The sequence below is a fragment of the Quercus robur genome, chromosome 2 (assembly GCF_932294415.1).
Source record: "Quercus robur chromosome 2, dhQueRobu3.1, whole genome shotgun sequence".
Taxonomy (NCBI): domain Eukaryota; kingdom Viridiplantae; phylum Streptophyta; class Magnoliopsida; order Fagales; family Fagaceae; genus Quercus; species Quercus robur.
The window spans coordinates 10,556,224-10,576,779 of NC_065535.1; the positions used below are offsets into that span (position 1 = coordinate 10,556,224).

Here is a 20,556-nt window from a genome sequence, read left to right on the forward strand (position 1 = left end):
TGAGGACCAGCTTCGTCTGAACCTCGATCTAATAGACGAGGTAAGGGCAAACGCAGAACACAGGGCAGCAAAGTATAAGAACCTCATGGCTAGGCAGTATGATGCGATGGTGAAGCCTAGGCGTTTCAACATAGGAGATCTCGTCCTGAGAAAGGTCTCTTTGTCAACCAAGAACCCAGCACATGGGAAGTTGGGCCCAAACTGGGAAGGACCCTATAGAGTTGTCAACTGTAAAAGGCAAGGATCCTACTACCTGGAGGCCCTGGATGGGAGAAAGTTGGAACATCCTTGGAATGTGGAGCACCTGAGGAGGTACTACCAGTAAGAGTGAATCTATGGACGAGACTGGGTCTTATTTGTCTACTAGCGTACTACTATGAATGATGCTGTTTGATACTACTATGTTTGGTGTTGCTTGTGTGGGAAGTTTGAAACTATGATCTTATTACTTTTATAGTTGTGTTATGGTTATGGACGAAGTCATGAAGCATGTATTTATTAAATAAAAAAGCATCAGTGTGCATGTGCCTTGTCTGTAAACAATATTTATGTTATGTACAAAATGTTGTGTGAATTCTCCATGATATTGTCGTCCAAGTCAATCCTCAAGAGGGTTGAAAGATCCAAGACGAACAAAATCTCTAGACGCAGAGATGTAACGTCTAAATTTTCTTAAATAAAGCAAGGAAAAACCACATCCACACCCGTCCAACTCATGGACGAGGCAGAGCCAACTGAAACAATCCAAATTCTGGACGAGAGAAAAAGTTGGCAAAATGAGTAAGATGGTATGTAAAATTAGTTTGCAAGTCTTAAGACGAATCAAGCTAATTAAAAATACTACCTGCTAAGACGAGTTAGACTACATGAAAAATATGTATTCTTGACATGGACGAGCCAAAGCTGGAGTTAAAATAGCTTAGCAGCATTCGTCCATGCAAAGGAAATGAAATCACTTGTCCATGCAAAGAAAGTAAAACTTCATTAAAAGGGTGACATCCTACGTTCAAGGGTTATAGTTTGAAAAACAGAAATAGTTTACTTAAAAAACCCGTCCTAAAACCATGGATGAGTATAATGTATTCTCGTTACATAAAAGGTCCAAAAACAAAGGACCAAATACAGAACCAAACAAAAAAGAAAAACAAAGCTAAAAGGTTAAAAGTCTCGTCCTAAGAAGGGGGAGCATTCACAGCAGGCTCGTCCTGAGGAGGCTGAGTACTAGCGTTGTCTTCCACGTTGACGTCATCAAAGCCGGTCTGGAGAAGAGAGCTTGTGGCAGCAGCAAGGTTAAGCTTGATTGCGCTAAAGTCAACTTCAGGGAAGTTCTCAATAGCGTCCATTCTGAAATCTTCAAAACCAGCTGCATAATTGCGATCCAAAGTGTCTGTATACGCTTTGGACGACTTGAACTCAGCCACAGCGTCCTCTTTTGCCTTAGAGAGACGAGCATTCAATTCATCGTTCATCTTCTGCAAGTGATCAATGCGCGTATCCTTCTCCAATGCATCAGTCCTTAGCTCCTCAATCAGCTTGTTACGTTCTTTGACCTCGTCCTTAGCCTTTTCAGCAGCCCCAGCCCACTTTTTACAGTCAACGTTCACCTACTGAATCCTCGTCTCCAACAAGACTCTCGTCTTGTCCAGCTCTGTTGCCTGTCTAGACGCTGCTATAAACTTTGACATGGCCTATGAAGAGACAAAGCAACATAAAATGATTAAATGAGGAAAAGTTGCTAACTGAACAAAGACGAGAGATACTGACATACCTTGAAGAGGTCATGGACGCTTGAATGCTCTTCAAGCCCATGTTATAGCACATGTTTATATCCTCGTCCTGGACGGCTATCTGAAAATGTTCCCAAGCCAGGTCTTCGTTCTCAATGATGTTCATAGAAGGCTGGGACGAGCCAGGCGTAGTAGACTTGACCAAAGGAGTTCTGGGCGGAGTCTTGGACGGAGTGGACTCAATTGGGGTGGATGAATCCACATCGACTATCTGGACGGCAAGCTGAGACTGAGAAGGTTTGGACTTGACCACCTTGGACGAGCCTTGTTTAACCCTTTTGTCTCTACGACTGGGGAGCCCTTCCAGGTCAATGTTCTTTGGCAAGAATTTTCTTTTGTCCCCAGCCGTTGGACGTGTCTGACCCTCAGGACGATCCTGGGCCATACCCTCAGGACGTTTCCCCTCTCCTGCAATTTCCTTCCCTTTGTTCTCTTTCATTGTTGACATTCCTAAGACGAGATGAACAAATTAGGAAATGTATACATAAAAAAGAAAAAGGAAAGGAAGTTTAGCTAAAAACTTACTTTTTCGCACAGTAACTTCGTGGGCTATAGCTTCGTCTGAAGGCTCGGGACCTAAACCCCACTTGGCTAGACGTCTAAGCGTGACAAGAGAATGAAAGCTCCTGTCTGTATGTAGACGAGCCCTGTGGACGCGGTCACGGTGAAATTTGCTCAAGGACGAACGTTTGGCAGCTACAACACAATGAACAAAAAAAGGTTAGGAATTGCAAATGTATCAAATAGAAGTAAGAATAAAAATAAACAGGGGGAAGGGACGTACCTTCTGGACGAAGGTTCCCTAGGTCCCCAGTGTAAGGGGGAAAGGGATCCTTGCCAACGTCCACAGGGTTCCCTGCCCAGAAGCCTGAAACAAAAATGAACTCCGTCTTCCACTTCCTATCAGATGAAGCTAGGGACTTAATCAACCTACAATCGTTCCCCCTAGCAGTAAACTGATAAAAACCCTCAGATTGGCTTATGGCAGATGGTTTATAACAATAAAGGAACTCGTCCACTGTAAGAGGACGGTCCCCACCAAAAACTTCCCTCCACAAAATTTGCATGGAGATAACTAATCTCCATGCATTAGGATTGAATTGACAAACACCTAAACCTAATTTGACTAATAACTCTCTAGCGAAGGCATTTAAAGGAAACCTAAGGCCACCTAAGAAGTAAGATTCATAGACGCCTATTCCAAAACGGGGTTCACAACACCACTCTCCACGGACGGGCAGCCTAGGGTTAAACTCGTCTGGAATTTGATACCAGGATTTAAGACTACTTAACCTTTGTTCGTCCGTCTTAGAATGGACGCCTACAGCACAACTAAAGACGGTTTCTACCTCGTCCGTAGGATTGGACGGAGAACCAGCTTGAGAGCCAGAAGCTCTCCTAAGCTGTTCTTGGACGACCTCAAGAGGGAACCCAGGGGCCCCAGAAGAGTAATTCTCGTCCGTGCTTCCTCCACTCTCATCACTAGCGCTGCTAGAACTAGACCTATCACTAGTATCCTCACAGTACTCGTCTATAGCCTTATTAAGGCTATCAGTAGACGAGGAAGCAACAGACATCTCTAATAAAAACTGAAAACCTAAAGACGAGGAGAAGAAGAGTACCTGGCTCTAGACGGAAGAAGACTCTAGACGTAGAGGAACTCTTAGACGAGGCTCTAGACGATGGATGTCAAGGAAGAAAATCTCTGGAATGAGGAGGGTTAAGGGAGGCATTCCACTATTTATAGGATGCTGACCTGGGTAATCGAAACGACCCAACCAATACGAAAGCGACACGTGGCATCTACCTCGGAAAAATAAATCGATGGAATCAGTCGCCAATAAAAAAAATGACACGTGGCGCAGTAATTATTAACGAATTATATACGTCCAAGGACGTCCAACCCTTTGGACGACTCACATGGACGAGGGGGCAACTGATGGTGTCACAAATCATCCAAGTCTATAACCTGTCCATATGTCTCGTCCAACGAAAGAAGCTATATTAGGCGGAGGAAATTCCTAACGTCCTGGCGAACCTCGTCCATATATGGACGAGGAATACCTCATGGAATCTACTCATTATTTATGCAGGGCAAGCCTTCCAAGATGGTCTCGTCCATCTTTCACTAAAGATGGACGAGCTCATCGTGGAAGTCTCGTCCATCTTTGCTAATGACGGACGAGTTCATCGGCCCGTCCAACCCAGGTAACTTCCACAGCGGTTATGGAAGTTACCCCCAATTCTCCGAACTCCTTGACATTGGGAACGGTTACTAAACAGATAACCGTTCCACACATACTATATAAAGCTTCTTCGATAAATGGTAAAGGGGGATTCAGACAATTTCTTTTTGAGAGAATATTTATTCCTTACAGAGAGTTCAAAAGTAACTAACTTCATCATCGGAGGATTTTTGACCCGTCACCACCGGTCTCCTCTGATTCAGTGTTCTTTGTATTACAGGAGATAGCCCAAAGATCATCGCTCGAGTCTTGTCAACCCACTGATATCCAAGGAATTATCAGACTCTAATGGTTGAATAAGAGATCTGAAGTTCAATTCCCGCCTACACTAAAAATTTATTGATATTTTAGTCTGATGATAAAAAACTGTTATCAAGACCGAATACCATAAGTTAAATTCTCTAAAAAAAAAAATATTAAAAAAAAGAATAAATAACCATTATTATTTATTCTTTTGCATTTTAGCATCTATTGTACTACAAGGACATGTGTTTATAGTCGTAACATTGATAGATGACCATTTTGTAGGCAAGGACAGTACTGTCCATAGAAATTCCTTTTTATCTTTTTAGTTTTAGTTTTAGTTTTTTTTTTTTTGGTTGGTAAAAATGGAAAATGCATTAACAAAAATTAAATAGCTCCAGCGTACAGAGGTTGCCCATCATAATATAACCTAGCATTGCCATAAAATAACAACATAAATATGTTCAAAGGCAGACCATCAAAAAGTAATAAATCATGACTAGAGCTCGATCTCTTTCTAGCCAAGAAGTCCCAGGGCTGGTCCTAGGCTTAGGCCAATTAGGCCATTGCCTAGGGCCCCCTTACTAGAGAAGGCGGGAGAAATTTATTTATTTTATATATATATATATATATATATATTTAGGAGATACTAAAACATTTTAGTTTACATTTTTTTTTTTTACTATTAAGAAGGGTCAAAGAATTAAGTAATACTAAAGATAGAGATAAGACAAATTTAAATAAATAGGTCTTACAAGTAAACGTGTTACTAATCATAAGTGATTCAAATAGGAAAATGTTAAAAATACTATAAATTTTACTACATAACTTTTATTTATTTAATTATTTTTATACAAGATAAAAATTATAGTATAGCATGATCTAAGTGTATATGTGTGCGAAACTCTCTTCTAGAGACTTAAATCTCGGCTATTGCCCCCCATATCTCACAAGAACTTATATTTGTGAAGTGATCATTGCACCAAGGGTGTGTGGTGGTCTCCATAACTTTTATAATTTGATATAACAATGAATATGATAGGTGAATTTCAACAAACTATTAAAAGCATTTTTGAATGAATATTTGTGATTGGTGATATATTTTTGTAATTATCATGTTGTAATTTCTCAAAAAAAAAAAAAATGTTGTAAATTTTATAATATTTCTAGTAATTTTGTAAGCCTTATGTCATTGATCACATTCATTACAATACCAGATTGTAGTAAAATTTGTTATAACTTTAGCATTTTCTCAAAAAAAAGAAAATCATATTAAAGAGTAAAAAGAATGGATTTAAAAAAAATTATTATATAAAATGCTAGTTAAATATTATTTAAGCAATAACATAAATATCCCATTTGAAAATTTCGTCTTAGGCCTTGGAAATGCTTGGGCCGGCCCTGAGAAGTCCGTACACTTGTTAACTTCACGAAAGCAATGCTTCATCTTCACTTGAGAAATTAGGTTAATTAAGGTTCTGTAGTCTATGATAAGAGAAGCATGATATAAGTTAGAATTGAAACTCCCAGAAACCCAACCAAGCACAACATTTGCATCAAGTTCTAACTCAACTGCTAGCAAGTTCAAGTTAATATACAATATTAGACCATCCCTTAGGCCCAAAGTTCTGCTTCAACACTAAATACTACGGCAATGAAGCGAGTGAAACCTCTAGTCCAATTTCCACTATGGTCTTAGATTAAAACCCCCTCCGCCAGCCGTACACTCCATCATCCCTCGCCCGCTTCAAATCCTAACTTCACTGCAATAAAAAAGAAAAAGAAAAAGAAAATCCTAACTACACGACTGAGTCCATATAGATCAAATTATCCACTTTTGATAGGTCCAATAATGAATGGTGTTTTTAATTATGCAGACACGTCCCAAACTTTTAGGGTAGAGAATATTATGATACAAGCCCATATTTTCCAACCAATCCTCCTAAGAAAATGAGAATAATATGATATACAATTACAAGCCCATATTTCCAACTAGAAAAAATGAAAAAGTACCAAAAGTTTCTCAGGCCTATACAAGAAAACAGAAAAACAAATAAAAACATTAATTTTGTCAGAAGTGGGATTTGAACCCACGCCCTCGTTAGAGGACCAGAACTTGAGTCTGGCGCCTTAGACCACTCGGCCATCCTGACGTTGACGCTATCTTTTCGCAAAATTTATATTTATAACGTTTTATTTCTTTTTTTTTTTTTTTCTCTTTACACCACACACTTGGTTTAACATTTATCGTGTGTGAAACCATTGGGCTTACATTTAAATATGTAATGGTGGCAATCTTCATAAAATTCATAGATTTACTTAGACATGGCAAAACGGTTAATAATTTTCTGACCCGACCTAAAAAATACTCAACTCGAACTCGATTTTTTTGACCCAAAGTAAAAATAGGTTGACCCGTGACCCAATCCAACCCAAACCATTTTTTAAAACTTTTTTTTTTGGTAAAAAAAAAAATTAAGATAATATTGGTTTAATTATTTGTTGTGAGGTTTAAGGACACAATTAAGACATTTACATAATTGCATGAAAATTAATTGAAAAATGAATGGTTAAGCATTCTGTAATGAGTCAATATTTTTAGATATCAAATAACAAAGTACATGCCAAGATAATCTGGTTATAGTAGAATTAAAAATATAGATTTAAAATTGTAGACATGTGTGATAAACATTCACAAATGTAAAAATAGTGAAGCCAAAGTATCAAATTAGCATAAATTATGAATGTTTATACTTATTTTTTAACAATTTATGTCCAAAATAAACAGCTTTTCAAAATAAATTATGATATTTCTTGGAATGTGTGTTGCTTAATAATGATATAATATTCATATAAAAGACCATGTATAAATAAGTAAACAATCAATTTTTAATGCATATCTCAAATTGAAATAGAGTATCAACCACAATTGATAATAGACTATAAACTTAATTTTCAAAATTGTAAATTTCTTATATGTTTTTATTCTTTGTCAAAATGAGTTATCCAATAAGTTATTTGTAATTTTGTTTTATATTTTGAGATGTTGATATTGTGTAGAAATAAAATTTGTGTTTTTGTTTTACTTATCTTTGTGTTATTTTGTTTAAGATAGCAATGTTAAGATTTGTATAATTTTATAATTATTGAATAAGTCTTAATAAATTTAACTGAGTTCATTCTTGATATAACTGGTAAATTCAAAGTAATGCATTTTATATCAAATAATTTGTTGCATGACTTTACAAATGACAAATACATGTTGTTTTCTTTATAAAAAATAAAAAATAAAAAATTCATGTGAAAAATCGGGTCAATCCGACCTGACTCGTAACCCGATTGATCTAGACCCATTTTAACCTACTTAAAATGATTCGTTTTAACTTACAATCCGATTGACTTAATCCGTTTTCACCCACAATCCAATTGACCCATCCGTTTTGTCATGTCTGAATTTATTCCAATGAGCAGTACTAACAGCAGTAGCTTTTAATTCGCCCAACCCCTTAACAATAGTTTATTGTTATTTCATACTAATTGGCCGCTTTTACCTACCTACCGAAAAAAAAGGATTGATTATATTCATGCATCCAACACTTGTTCTGTTCATTCTAAAAAAAAAAAAAAAAAATGAAGAAGAAGTTTCTTGGTCCGTTCATTTTTTTTATAAAAAATTTATTTTAAGGCCTAATTGTCGTACGAACCATATAGCTCACCAATCTCGTGAAACCTGAAATAGAACTGACCATCAACAAACAAAGAATTAAAGAAAGAAAGAATAGAACGAGCAAGGATTACAAAATTTTATTTGAGTTTTATGACAATTTGTCACGTTGTTAGTTGTGAGTAATGAAAAATGGACCCACTACTTTTACTCTGTATTGTGAGTTGTGAATCGTGGCAAAAGTTGTAAATTTTTGGTGTCATAGCAATTTTTTTTTTTTTTTGGGTTGAGTATAATACAGTTTTGTGCTTTGCCATGAATGTCTATTGTGTCTCGTGTAGCGGAAATGATTCACCTACATACATGCCTTGATTTAAAAATTTCCAGAATGAATGAAAGAAAAACATTTAATAAGGTCAATGTCTTCCCAACAGTAATTTCCCTTTACCGATCGTCGCTATGCCCTACACCAATAAATTTTAGCTATCAGATGGATTATTTTTTTTTGATAACACTGTCAGATCGATTTTACTTTTACGTTTTAGAAAGTAAATTGTTGGTCTAGACCATTGATACCATCATAAAACTCCAACCTACTTTCACCTAAATCTCACTGTGGCCACGAATCAATAAAGTTCAAGTAAATATTGCTAAGTATCAAATGCTAATGCATGTACGTGCATTCATTTGAAACCAATTGACTTCTTTCTTTTGTTTCTAAAATATTTTTAGTTGGCTACCTTCATTTGAAACCAAATTCTGTTAAGGGAAGGACAGAATGGAAGACAATATTATGAATTTAGTTGTAGTTGGAGTCATTTCATGGTCAACAATATTTCTGTTGACAAGGAGGGTCTTCTCTAAGCTTTCATTTGAATTCAGCAACCGAGTTGTTTCAACAATTCATGCAACTTTAGCTGTAATATTAGCCTCTCTCTCTGTTCAAGATTGGAGGTGCCCAGTTTGTCCCTTGGCTTCAAAATCTTCTCCAAAGCAGGTATTTTATCTAACATGTTTGTCATTTTATTCTTCCTAATTTATGGGGTTGTTTTCTTTGAAATCTCTTAGAATTTTTCACACTTTAGTCTCTCTTTTTGAGATCTTGAACAAATTCTAATGTGGGAATTCTGTTTGAGAGCCTAGTTTAAATTTAGTGATTGTTGTGTTTTAGTAACTCTCATTTTGATGGTGGGAACTTGATTGTTGAGCAGATGCAAACTCTAGCAGTGACCCTTTCTTATATGATCTATGATTTGGTATGTTCCCTCTTTAACAAAAAATTCAAACTTGACAATTCAATCCACCATCTGGTCAGCATTGTTGGAATGGGAGCCGGCCTAGCCTATAACAAGGTATTAATCTTTACATTTTGATTATCTTGGGCTGATTATATATAACGTTAATATTGTATTAGCAGGTCCTTGGAATAAAAGGAGAGATGTATAGTCAGGGACAGAACCATAATTTTGATTTAAGGGGACCAAAATATAAAATAGAAGTCATGAAAACCCAAATAAGCATCTGTTTGGGTTGATTTGCGATGTTGTTTGTATTGATTTGTAGAGGGGGAGGGTAAATTTTATTTTCCTCGAGCTCAATTTGAATTAGACCCTAAGAAATATTGAAAAAAAAAAAAAAAAAAAAAATATTCATGGGGGCCCCTTAGGCCCTATGTGGCTTTGTCCTTGTTTGCAGAGTAGTACACAATTGAAATATACGATTTAGTACATTCTGGCCACCTTCACTTTTCCTTCTTTCCTTTTCCATTCTTCATTTAAAGATAGGGTAAAGGTTCACTTGGGAGTTCATTAAAGAGTTATGAGTTATGATCTGACTTTTTTTTTTTTTTGAGGGTGAGTTATGATCTGACTTGAACAAAAGATTTTATTATCAAAATTCTCAGTTACACATGATCCAATTGTTAATCCAAAAAAAGTATTGTTTATAGGTTAAATTACTAATTTGGGTTTTCAATTGTTGGGTAAAGTTTAATTTGTTCATTCAACTAAATTAGTTGTGTTATTTAATCCATCAACTATTATAATCAAGTCAATTTCATCTTTGAGTCTTGTGTTCATTTAAATTACAACGAAATCAATAATTGAAATTGATCTATTTAAAAATTTATACTTTTTTTTTGGTTAAAAAAAAAATACTTTCTGTAATAACCTTTTTTCTTATGTTTCATTTAACATATTTGATAATTTAATTAAAATTTCAAGGGGGAGATAAAAATAAAATTGACTCTAGATAAAATTGGCTTGGTTTTGAAAGTTTGGGGACTAAATGACACTATTAATAGTTCAGAACCCAAATTGAACATTATTCTATATTTTTGAAGAAGAAAATTAGTAATTTCATCTAGATTTGTTTTTTAGGAAAGTAATTTAATCTAGATATTAATCCCTGCACAACTGTAAAAGCTTTGGATTGGGATTGTAAACTCAAACTCTTTTTTTTTTTTTTTTTTTTTTTAAATCTTTTAATTCCCCTTTATAGGTCAATGCCATGCTCTTCCTTAAATTTCGATTTAATTGATGTTAATTTTCTTAGAAGAAAGACAATAGCTTTATCATTTCTATTAATTGCAAACAATTTCTTGGGCTTTTGTTAGCAAGTATTATCACACCTTTCTTTTCTATGTAGTCTGGATCAGAGTTGGTGGCTGCATTATGGGTATCTGAAATCTCCAGTCCTTTCCTCCACCTGAGAGAACTTCTCAAAGAGCTTGGTTACAAAGACACGGACCTTAATTTGGTGGCCGATGTGAGTTCATTCTTGGGAGTCCATACCAACTTTTCTATAGTTTGTGCTAAGAGTAGAACTTGGTTTTGCAATATTAGGATACGATGTTCTTAATGTTGATTTTGGATTTCACTTAAGGCATTCTAATCAAGGGCAGTGTAAAATTTAGTAAAGGGTTTTGTTAACGATTATCTTTAAAGTACAAGTTAAAGAACAATAAAGCTATATACAAAAGAAAATTTCACAATACATAATTGCATCAAATTTAACTGTCCTTAAAAAAGATAACACGGTTTGTGTTTTATTTATCAATACATTCAAATGTTTGAATTCAATTGGAGAATCTAATGCATCACTTATGCACCTAAACAAATATACCTTAGTTTTGCCCTAAAATTCTTAGTACCTTTTACATCACTCATATCTACATGCAATCCATCTAAATACACTAAACAAAGACCGGCAAACATCACTTTTTAAATGAACTTACATATCCATCATGGTCATTGCAAAGTTTGGTATTTGCGCAGATTCTGTTTGCAGCGATATTTACATTCGCCAGGATGGGTTGTGGGTCTTATATCACTTACTTGACTGTGGCTGCTAACAATCCATTTGTCATAAAGGTATGTTGCTATGTTCTATAAAGAGGTGAATATAAATTTAACTAGTCTGTGAACCCAAAAAATAAAATAAAAAATTCCTCTTTTCTGAACTTGTTTTGTTTGGCTGTTAACTTCCTCTAATAATTCATGTGTGTTCACTACGTTGTCTAGGCAATGGCATTGAGCTTGCTTCTGGTTAGTGCCTTCTGGTTCTACAAAATCGCTGCAATGGTGAACTACAAATTGATGAAGAGGACTAGTAAAAATGTCGCCTAAAAGCTATTTGAACCCAAAAATTTAAAAGAGCTACAGCATAACATTGTGAGCATCATGAAGTTAAGAGTCCTCTCTATGGTTGTACTAGTCAGCCAACTGTATTGCACAAATCATTTATGTGGATAATCTTTTGTGTTTTGAATAGATAATATAATTTCATCCCATGATCCACTCTATAATGACTGTTCTATATTATCAGACCAAGAAATCAATTGGTTTTTGTGGAAAATTTGAATCCTAGATGCTTTGTATATGGTTTTTGGTTTGTATGTATAAGAAGTCAATGTCTATGTGTGAGTTTGTACTTTGTATGGACAAGAAGTCAACATGTATGTGTGAGTTTGTACTTCGTGTCATTGAGACATAGGTCTTATGAGACCGTCTCATACAATACTTACTCCCTGCACAAAAAATTCTTGTATGAGACGGTCTCATGAGATCTATGTCTTAACGACATGTGAGTCCTACACGCATTGACCCACATGTCATTGAGACATAGGTCTTATGAGACCGTCTCATACAATACTTACTCGCACGAAAAATTCTTGTATGAAACAGTCTCATGAGATCTATGTCTTAATGACATGTGAGTCCCATGTACATTGGACCCACATGTCATTGAGACATAGGCCTCATAAGACCGTTTCATACAATACTTACTCTAAGCGCACAAGTTAGCAAGTCAACACGGTCGTCTACAACAAAGGTGATCTATATTGTTATTGAGTTTATGTTTATTAAATATAATGACCTAATATTGGAACTCACATGTCATTGAGACATAGGTCTCATGAGACTGTCTTATACAATACTTACTCTAAGCGCACAAGTTAGCAAGTCCACACCTCTGCAACAAAGGTGATCTATATTGTTATTGGGTTTATGTTTATTAAATATAATGACCTAATATAGTGTAAAACTCATATACACCGAACCCTGGACCTTGTCGCATACCCTACTATGGTTCTTTGTATTACACACAGATAATAAAAAAGATATAGTTGTCTAAGGCTTGGATGTAGGCCGTCAGGGTGTAACCTATCTTTTTTTTTTTTTCCTCTTTGCTTTCGCCTTTTGCATCTCTTTACATTTTCTCTACAAAGTTTTTCTTTCTTTAGATTTTAACAGTTAACTTATAAGTTCAAAAGACATTTTGGCGGGGCAGTTTGGGTATCATAGATGTAGACTAAAAATAAGGAATTTGGAGTGACAAAGGTATTGCCAGGGCACATATCTGTGTTTTCTTGGTTGTGATTTTTGCCAGCTGAAAATAATCAGATATATCCCCACTGTTACATTAAGGAAGGGAAGATGGATAGGTTTCGTGGTGCTCCATATGGTTGATAATGCTCTGCAAACCTGATCCATAATTTGGATGGAGAAGCCTCACTCCTAGTTCCTTCTTCATACGAGCATTGGAAACTCGCTTCGCACCCCTTGGACTACCCTTCTTTATAAATGATTCTGATTCGTTGGTGGAATGCTTGATCTGGCCAGGCCACTTCTTCTCAACCAAGTCTCTTGCATATGCAAAAACTTCTTCCCGAGGGGCTGGGTCATCATCGACAATATTGTAAACTTTCCTAAAAACGAAAATCAAAGGCAGTAAATAAGAAAATTGTTTCCAAAGCAAGTAGATTTTTAACAGGCAAGGTTGAAAAGATTTAAACTTAGAAATTGGAAGAGAATGAGAAGATATTATTATTAAAGGAGTTCAGAAATAAAAGGAAACAAAAGTGAAAGCAGTCACTATTTAACAAATAGTTCATGCCACTCAAAAATATGAACACCAGAATTACCCAAAAACTCTCGTGCCCCCACGTAATTTTCGTGCAGGTGCATCAAAGCATGTCTACGGAGTTCCAAACTAGACAACATGTTACATGTTCTAAATGTAGATTGGTTAAGTTAAAACAAACTTTGGACCTGAGCTGCTAAGAAACATGTCTATCAAAATACATGGCTAACTAAAAAACATGTGCATAAGAATATATGTTGCATGTGTGCCACATACACATTGATTTATTTTTTCCCGGATAACGGAGGGAACCTTTCTAAAGAAAGCCCTTTGGACTCACTCTAGCCAGTAAAATCTATGTTCAACTGTCCCCACCCATCAGAACCAAATGCTGAGTACTCCAGGGGAATTCACCTCTGACAGAAGGTTAAAAAGAGTGACATATTCACAAGTATGCCTTGCATAGTGTAAGCCTTGAAAGTGGGAGTTTAGTTTTTTTATTACATTACATTTTCTTTTCCTGTTAAGAATGAAACTAGTCCAGAAGGAAATTCTTTAATACACTTGTAATTTTGTAGCAATCTCTCACAACCAGAATAATGTATGAGAAAGTAGAATTGAGTATAGGAAGGCTGAAGACTGTAACCTACCCATGAGAAGGTGCATGTATACTGGCCTTGAGTGCCTGAGAAATGTCCTCAACATGAATTCTGGATGTGTATTGCCTGGATACTCTCATTTTCTGACTTTCTGACAGAGCTCCTTGCTTAATTATTGTATCAACAGCACTGAAATGGAAAAGTAGTTCACCAAAACATCAACCTTTAGTGTGAAAATTTTAAACCAATTTTGAACTCTATCAGAGCATAGGTTCTAGGAAAAAATGATTATTAATAAGCCAATAGGAAATACATAGGTCAATATGGATATGTATCAACCTTTTCTATGATGGTCATGCAAAATGATACTGGCAACATTTCAGTGTGGACTTTAATTAGGGAAAAATTTTTATAGCATGAGGACATCATGGCTAAATGAATATGTTGTAGTAAAATTCCAATGAGAAACTGACAATGTGATTGTACTAACTACATATATATTCAATATAAGAGGCGGCAAATTTTCGTCATACTTTAATTTTCATTACAACCTTCTACCAGGGCCATAGATACCTCCAAGCCGAAATACTTGTGCTGAGAGCCCGAGATCATCACCCAGATTTAACCATCTCTTCTCAGCAACTAACCTTAAGTTAGCCAACTCGCTTGTAGGGATAGTAGGATAACTGCCATAGGAATACACACATGTTTAGGGACAATTGATGTCAGTGCATGTGCATGAGTTTGCATGCTTAAGTGGTTAGTTTAGATTCACTTGCTTACTCCTCATCTACCCAAGCACCACCACAATCTCCATAAACACCTGCCAAACAAGCAATTTCTCCAGCATCAAAGATCTCATTCAGGAGCTTTAGAGAAAAATAAAATTGAAAAACAGTTGGATCCAAGGATGAAAGAGTAGGAGTTGAAAAAAACACGAGTTCTGAAGTTGATTACTGTTAAGCATTGATACTCTCTCTCACACACACACAGTGTGTGTGTGTCTTATTCATGCTGAAGAAAGATGCATATATTCAATCAAAAAAGTGCTACCAATATAGTTTTGTGGTGGGTCAACTTAATTTCTTTATTGTGGTAAGATGGTGTCTAGTAGAAATATGAAGTATAGCAATTGTCATTTCTCCTCATTTTTAACAAATGTTTTATCTCTTTTTCATTTTCCTCCACATAAGCGTAATTGTAAACCCCCCCCCCCCCCCCCACCTAACTATTAGTAATAAGCATTTTAACCCTGTTGTTAAGATTTCTGTTAAATTTAACGGAAGCATCAAAAAATTTCAAAAGACATGTCTAAGAAAAAAATTGAATCCTTCGTTTAAATTTCACAGAAATCCTAATGGCAGGTGACAAAGTGCCTATTAACAATAGTTAAGGGAGACTTGCTCAGTTTTGAAGTTTAGAGGAGACATTGCAAGTACATCATAGTTTTTCTTATAAGTAAAATAAAAAACTATGATGTAGTTGCGATCATAGTTAAGAGGGGAAAGCTAAGAAATATGAACATAGATAAGACATGGGACACAAAGTGCCATTTCCACCCAAACTAATGATTCTCATTCAATAATTTACACAGGCATCAAATTCCCATTAAATCTGCAAGTTGTGAAATTAACTATTTTCATATGGCATCTAGCATAAGCAACAGAGTAAACTAAAATCAAGTTGATGAAAAGATATTGAATTTAAATCACTAACAATGGAATTGCTACAAAAACAACAGACTTGAATGCATCAAAAGTGCTTATTAGGAATGTGGGGATTTTGCAGATTTCAAAACCCCATCTGCTATTATAAGACTATTTTAATTTTTATGATAGATCACTTATTCATATTGAGATCAATAGACACAACGCAACAACAACGAGGTGAGTACGATATTTCATTACCAAAAACACACAACAGTTTCATAATCATGTCAATATGTAAATGTAATTTGGATATAGACATGGACATACTAGTTGATGACAAATAACCAAGCCATTGAAGATTCCCATCCATTAGTGTACTCCTTAGAAGTTCTTCATGCTGAAGCATCTACAAAGTTGGTAACAAAAACAATGGGCCAAAATCACTCATATAAAAAAAGATCATGAAAAAGTAAATAATCAATTCAGCAGTCTTTAAAAAAAAAAACCCGACAATTACTTTAAGCGTACCGGGTCACCAATACCCACAACAGGAGGGATTGAAACAAGAAGGTGAGTATGATATTTCATTAAATCAATGGTGCTCTGTCTAAGGAAAAACAAAAACAAAATAGGTGCCAATATCAGCCAAAACGCAAAATTTAAAAAGATATATAAAAACAGTAAAATACAAACTCACTCTGGTTGATTTGCATCAAAAAGGTAAATATCAAAACCCTTCTCTTCAAGCTGCTTCTTCTTCGTAATACTTGTGCAAGTCCCAGAGACAGCCCTATTGTTCAAATGTGTTAAAAGTTAAAACGCATCCAAAATAGTATAAATATAAAATGAAAATACGAACAAGTTATTCATGGAAAAGAAAGGTAAGGTAAAGTACCATCCTTGGTTCTTGAGAGCTTGAGAGAAGAACTGTCCGACGAAACCCATCCCTAGAATGAACATCCGGTTCCGAGATTTCGGTTCCGACGAATCGGTCTCGGAGAGTGAATTGCTGCTAGCAACCGGTATTCGTGGACAAAACGGTGTCGTTTGCGACCTTGGAAGACAGAAATTTCTCCGGACATGGCTGAATTCAAACGGAGTTACCGAAAATCGGTACGGTTTGTGGCAAATATCCATAGCAAAAATGTCGGTTACATCAAAGTGACAACTGACAAAGCATTGGTTTCCTATGTTGTTTAGTTCTAGTTCCTAGAGTCAAACTCAAAAGCTTTTAACTGTCACACGGAGCTTTAACTAGCATCGGCTAACGTTATCTTTTGAATTTAGGTTGGATCAATATGGGCCCATTTTTTGGCTAAGTATAACCAATCCGATATCCAATCCAAAACTCTGTTGTGGTTCATGGGCTTGTATTAGCCTAGCGTCATGAATTCCTAGAGTAACTCTTCAAATTTCTTAGGGATAATTACAGCAAACCCACTTGAGGTTTGGCCCGTTTATACTTTACTTACCCGTGATTTAAAACTTATCACTTTACCCACCTGAAATGCCTTCCGTTAGAGATCTGTTACCCACCTCTCCCTTTGCCGTTAGAAAAACACATTTTTAGAGAAAAACAAACATAACAAAGATCAAAAAGTTAGGGTTTTTTATTGCTTAAGAACTTCGCCTTAAAACTGCATAACTCAAACTCTCTCTCTTTCTTATGAATCAAATCAAAGGAAGAAGAAAAGGAGAGAGAGATCTGTGAGTGTTGTAATCTCTAAACTCTAAATCTATCATTTGTTATGACAAAAGAGAGAGATAAAGAGAGTTCTTGGAGTCGGAGTCTTAGGAGAGTAATAAAAGAAAAGAAGTTGAACATCAAAGCCCACGTGATTTTACGATCAGAATGATCGATCACCATGAGCCCAGATGCCAAGGCGGCGAGTGATACCATCATCTCAGTCACACTGCTCAAAAGCAACGGGTAAGAAAGAGCTTCACCCAGCCAACACGGTGCACCTCGCTGAACCCGCGTGGCAAAACGGTGTTCCTCGAGGAAGATCCGAAGTGGTTCCAGACGGTTCTCAAGGACTCGCCGTACCTGAAGGCCCACACGGTCAAGTACCGAACCCAGCTCTCCCAGGCCGACCATCTCCTCTCCTCGTACCACTCCGAACGCCTCTGCTCGCCGTCCGATGCGTACCTACGTGGCAACACGCGGTGTCGTTTGGCGCTCGAGAATCTTCCCGACGAGGTGTACGAGACGGAGTGGGATTTGATAATGATCGACGCGCCGAAAGGGTACTTCGCCGAAGCGCCAGGTAGGATGGGTGCAATTTTCTCGGCGGCGGTCATGGCGAGGAACAGGAAGGGATCCGGTGTGACACACGTGTTCCTGCACGATGTTGATCGGAGAGTAGAGAAGGCTTTTGCTGAAGAATTTCTTTGTAGGAAGTACTTGGTTAAGGCTGTCGGGAGGCTCTGGCATTTTAAGATTCCTTCTGCGGCTAATAACGCTAGTGTTGCTGGGAGTAACTCAGTTACTTTTTGCTGAGTTCAATTTTTGGAAGACCTCTTTGGTCCACCCGATCTGGAAGTTGACGATGGTGCAGATGATGGGAGGTTGGGATTGAGAGCGGTTGGTGGTGATATAGGCTTGGAGTTCGAGGGCAGATTGCTGGCGGGTCGGATTAGATCTAGGGCGCATAGGAGGACCCTAGATGAGTGGGTTTTGAGAGAAGGAAGAGGAAATATGAGTGGTGATGGTGCTGGAGATGGAGGGAATGACGAGGGTAGTGTGGAAATTACGGAAGGAAAGGTGGGTGCAAAGCTCCATGCAAGGGTGAAGGATTGAATACATGTTTGAATAACCAATGGACAAGAGAATAGCAATACTGTTGGTTTGTGTTTTGTTCTAAAAGAAGTTCTTAAGCAAAAAAAAAAACCCTAACTTTTTGATCTTTGTTATGTTTGTTTTTCTCTAAAAATGTGTTTTTCTAACGGCAAAAGGAGATGTGGGTAACAGATCTCTAACGGAAGACACCTCAGGTGGGTAAAGTGATAAGTTTTAAACCACAGGTAGGTAAAGTGTAAACGGGCCAAATCTCAGGTGGGTTTGCTGTAATTATCTCAATTTCTTATAGATATCTTTTTTAGGTATGGATTTTGAAAATCTGATCGTTGAATTTCATGTTCTATATATTATTAATATACATATCAAATTTCATTCAAATTGAAGGTTATTTTTTATATGATTAATAAACTTATTTTTTATACACAATTTTAGATCATAAAAACTTGAAATTTTAATATTTGTTTGATGACATAGCAATTGATCTTTGATTTTCTTAAAATTTTGCAAACATGAAGGATATAACAAGAATATCCAATTCAATGGTGAGATTTTCAAAATTCACATTCAATATAAAGATATATGAGGAGTTTGAAGGGTTTCTCTCCAAACTAGTTTGGAGAGAAACTTTGTTCTTTAATCTTTTTTTAAAATGGAAATTCCATTGTTTATTGTTCGTACATTCATTCACCTCAATACCAAGAGGAAGCAAAACACGCAATAAATATTAGAAGGTTGCAGTAGTAATAGTGTAGCATGCTTATAATGTGATGATAATGTGACACTTCTCATTAAACACATAAGAAGTGTAGTACGTACTAATGGTTATCATAATTCAAAAAAATAAATCGATTTGTGATGATAACTCAATGATGATAAAGCGTTATGTGTTTTTTTTTTTTTTTTTTTTTAGAGAGAGTTTCAACTTATGACGTCTGTTTCTGATGATAACTCTTTATTGTCATATCAAGACACTAATCAGTTTTTTATGTAGACGGAGAATGAATCCCAAATCTCTTACTCAACCATCAGAGACTTTACTAGTTGAGCTAACTAAAACCCACACAAAATTTTATGCGTTATGAATAATAATAATAAAAAATTTGAAATCTCAAGCTTAAATAGAGACTCATATCCCAAGAAAAGACACATCCCAAACTTTTTTTGTTTTGTTTTATTTCACTTGTATTTCTTAGTTTAGCATTCTGTATATTAAGGTGTTGATGCAAGGAACTTTGTATCTTGTAGGTTCTTCTTAATTAGATCTATTACTTCGTGCTGCTGTAATTTCTATGTCCTATATGAAAGTTAGTTTCGATAGTTTAATTTTCATTGTTGTTTAGTGTAGGTAACAGTGGCGATGCCACGTGCAACTCAGGGTATTCCCAGGAACAACTTGACCTGAAAAAAAAAAAAAAAAAAAAAAAAAAAAAAAAAAAAAAAAAAACTGAAATTTTTTTTTTAATTTTTTATATTTGCTCTGTATTAGGAACACCCTCAAATTAAAAAATATATATATATATATATTTGTTCTACTTTCAAGAAAAAAAAAGCCAAAAAAAAAAATTGTAACAGAGCCAAGCCCACAGCAAGCCCAACAGATTACAGAGGTAGCAAACCCACAGATTCTCAAAAAAAAAAAAGAAAACAGAGCAACGCCTTAGTCCCTAAAGGTCTAAATCAGAAATCACTAAAGGCTTTATCAAAAAAAAAAAAAAAAAAAAAAAAAAAAAAGAAATCACTAAAGGGCCTAAAGCAAACCTAAAGACAACAACGCCCCAGTCCCTCACTTTCAGAGCAACGCTGCTTGAGCCTCCAGCCAACAGACGAAGATCAGATCGGTCACGTCGTTAGAGAATCTCCAGATTAGATTGGATCAACCCAACCCAGATTGTCGTCATCGCTCGCTTGCCCCTCTGCGTTGCTCGTCGCTAACCCTCATCGGAGGACGGAGATCGGCAGATCGCTCGTCGCCTCGTCACTGCCTCAGCAGCCTCAGCCTTCAGGCCTCCCTACTCGGCTGCTTCGGTGCTCCCTCCCTCAAGGTATTTCATTTTACTAAGCTAACTTGAAACTTCTCTCTCTTTTTCTCTCTAACTCTCTCTCAGTCTCTCTCTCTCTATCTGAACTAAAATGAATGAAACTCTCTCTCTCTCTCTCTCTCATTATTCTTTAATAAGACTAATTCTCTCTCTTATGAAATGAAT

The 20,556-nt window shown here is 36.2% G+C and overlaps 3 protein-coding genes and 1 non-coding gene across 4 annotated transcripts; 2 read left to right on the plus strand and 2 right to left on the minus strand.

The window, feature by feature from the left end:
- Positions 1-6,345: 6,345 nt before the first annotated feature.
- Positions 6,346-6,429, minus strand: TRNAL-CAA (transfer RNA leucine (anticodon CAA)). The gene has a single exon. It is a non-coding gene; the product is annotated as a tRNA-Leu (tRNA).
- Positions 6,430-8,548: 2,119 nt separating this feature from the next.
- LOC126712304 (uncharacterized) lies at positions 8,549-11,730 on the plus strand. Its single transcript, XM_050411587.1, has 5 exons — positions 8,549-8,937; positions 9,152-9,292; positions 10,587-10,706; positions 11,216-11,311; positions 11,462-11,730. Exons 1-5 carry the CDS (start codon positions 8,719-8,721, stop codon positions 11,564-11,566), a joined length of 681 nt encoding a protein of 226 aa, XP_050267544.1. The 5' UTR covers positions 8,549-8,718; the 3' UTR covers positions 11,567-11,730.
- A 987-nt stretch (positions 11,731-12,717) lies between these two features.
- On the minus strand, positions 12,718-16,784 carry LOC126712303 (uncharacterized). The gene is made up of 8 exons (XM_050411586.1): positions 16,448-16,784; positions 16,250-16,342; positions 16,081-16,159; positions 15,880-15,958; positions 14,687-14,726; positions 14,455-14,589; positions 13,955-14,092; positions 12,718-13,149 (listed from the first exon to the last, which is right to left on the minus strand). Exons 1-8 carry the CDS (start codon positions 16,687-16,689, stop codon positions 12,864-12,866), a joined length of 1,092 nt encoding a protein of 363 aa, XP_050267543.1. The 5' UTR covers positions 16,690-16,784; the 3' UTR covers positions 12,718-12,863.
- A 633-nt stretch (positions 16,785-17,417) lies between these two features.
- On the plus strand, positions 17,418-18,052 carry LOC126694691 (probable methyltransferase At1g27930). The gene is made up of 2 exons (XM_050391092.1): positions 17,418-17,459; positions 17,504-18,052. Exons 1-2 carry the CDS (start codon positions 17,418-17,420, stop codon positions 18,050-18,052), a joined length of 591 nt encoding a protein of 196 aa, XP_050247049.1.
- Positions 18,053-20,556: the final 2,504 nt, after the last annotated feature.

What these genes read in the sequence shown, in the direction of transcription:
- LOC126712303 (XM_050411586.1), bottom strand. Translation starts at nt 16,689, where the DNA reads ATGGATATTTGCCACAAACCGTACCGATTTTCGGTAACTCCGTTTGAA. An exon ending in TTTGATGCAAATCAACCAGA is followed by an intron (nt 16,160 to 16,249) that starts GTGAGTTTGTAT and finishes GTTTTTCCTTAG; the next exon opens with ACAGAGCACCATTGATTTAA. An exon ending in GGTGCTTGGGTAGATGAGGA is followed by an intron (nt 14,590 to 14,686) that starts GTAAGCAAGTGA and finishes TTCCTATGGCAG; the next exon opens with TTATCCTACTATCCCTACAA.
- LOC126694691 (XM_050391092.1), top strand. Translation starts at nt 17,418, where the DNA reads ATGAGCCCAGATGCCAAGGCGGCGAGTGATACCATCATCTCA. An exon ending in CGAGTGATACCATCATCTCA is followed by an intron (nt 17,460 to 17,503) that starts GTCACACTGCTC and finishes AGCTTCACCCAG; the next exon opens with CCAACACGGTGCACCTCGCT.
- LOC126712304 (XM_050411587.1), top strand. Translation starts at nt 8,719, where the DNA reads ATGGAAGACAATATTATGAATTTAGTTGTAGTTGGAGTCATTTCATGG. An exon ending in CAAAATCTTCTCCAAAGCAG is followed by an intron (nt 8,938 to 9,151) that starts GTATTTTATCTA and finishes ATTGTTGAGCAG; the next exon opens with ATGCAAACTCTAGCAGTGAC. An exon ending in ACCTTAATTTGGTGGCCGAT is followed by an intron (nt 10,707 to 11,215) that starts GTGAGTTCATTC and finishes GTATTTGCGCAG; the next exon opens with ATTCTGTTTGCAGCGATATT.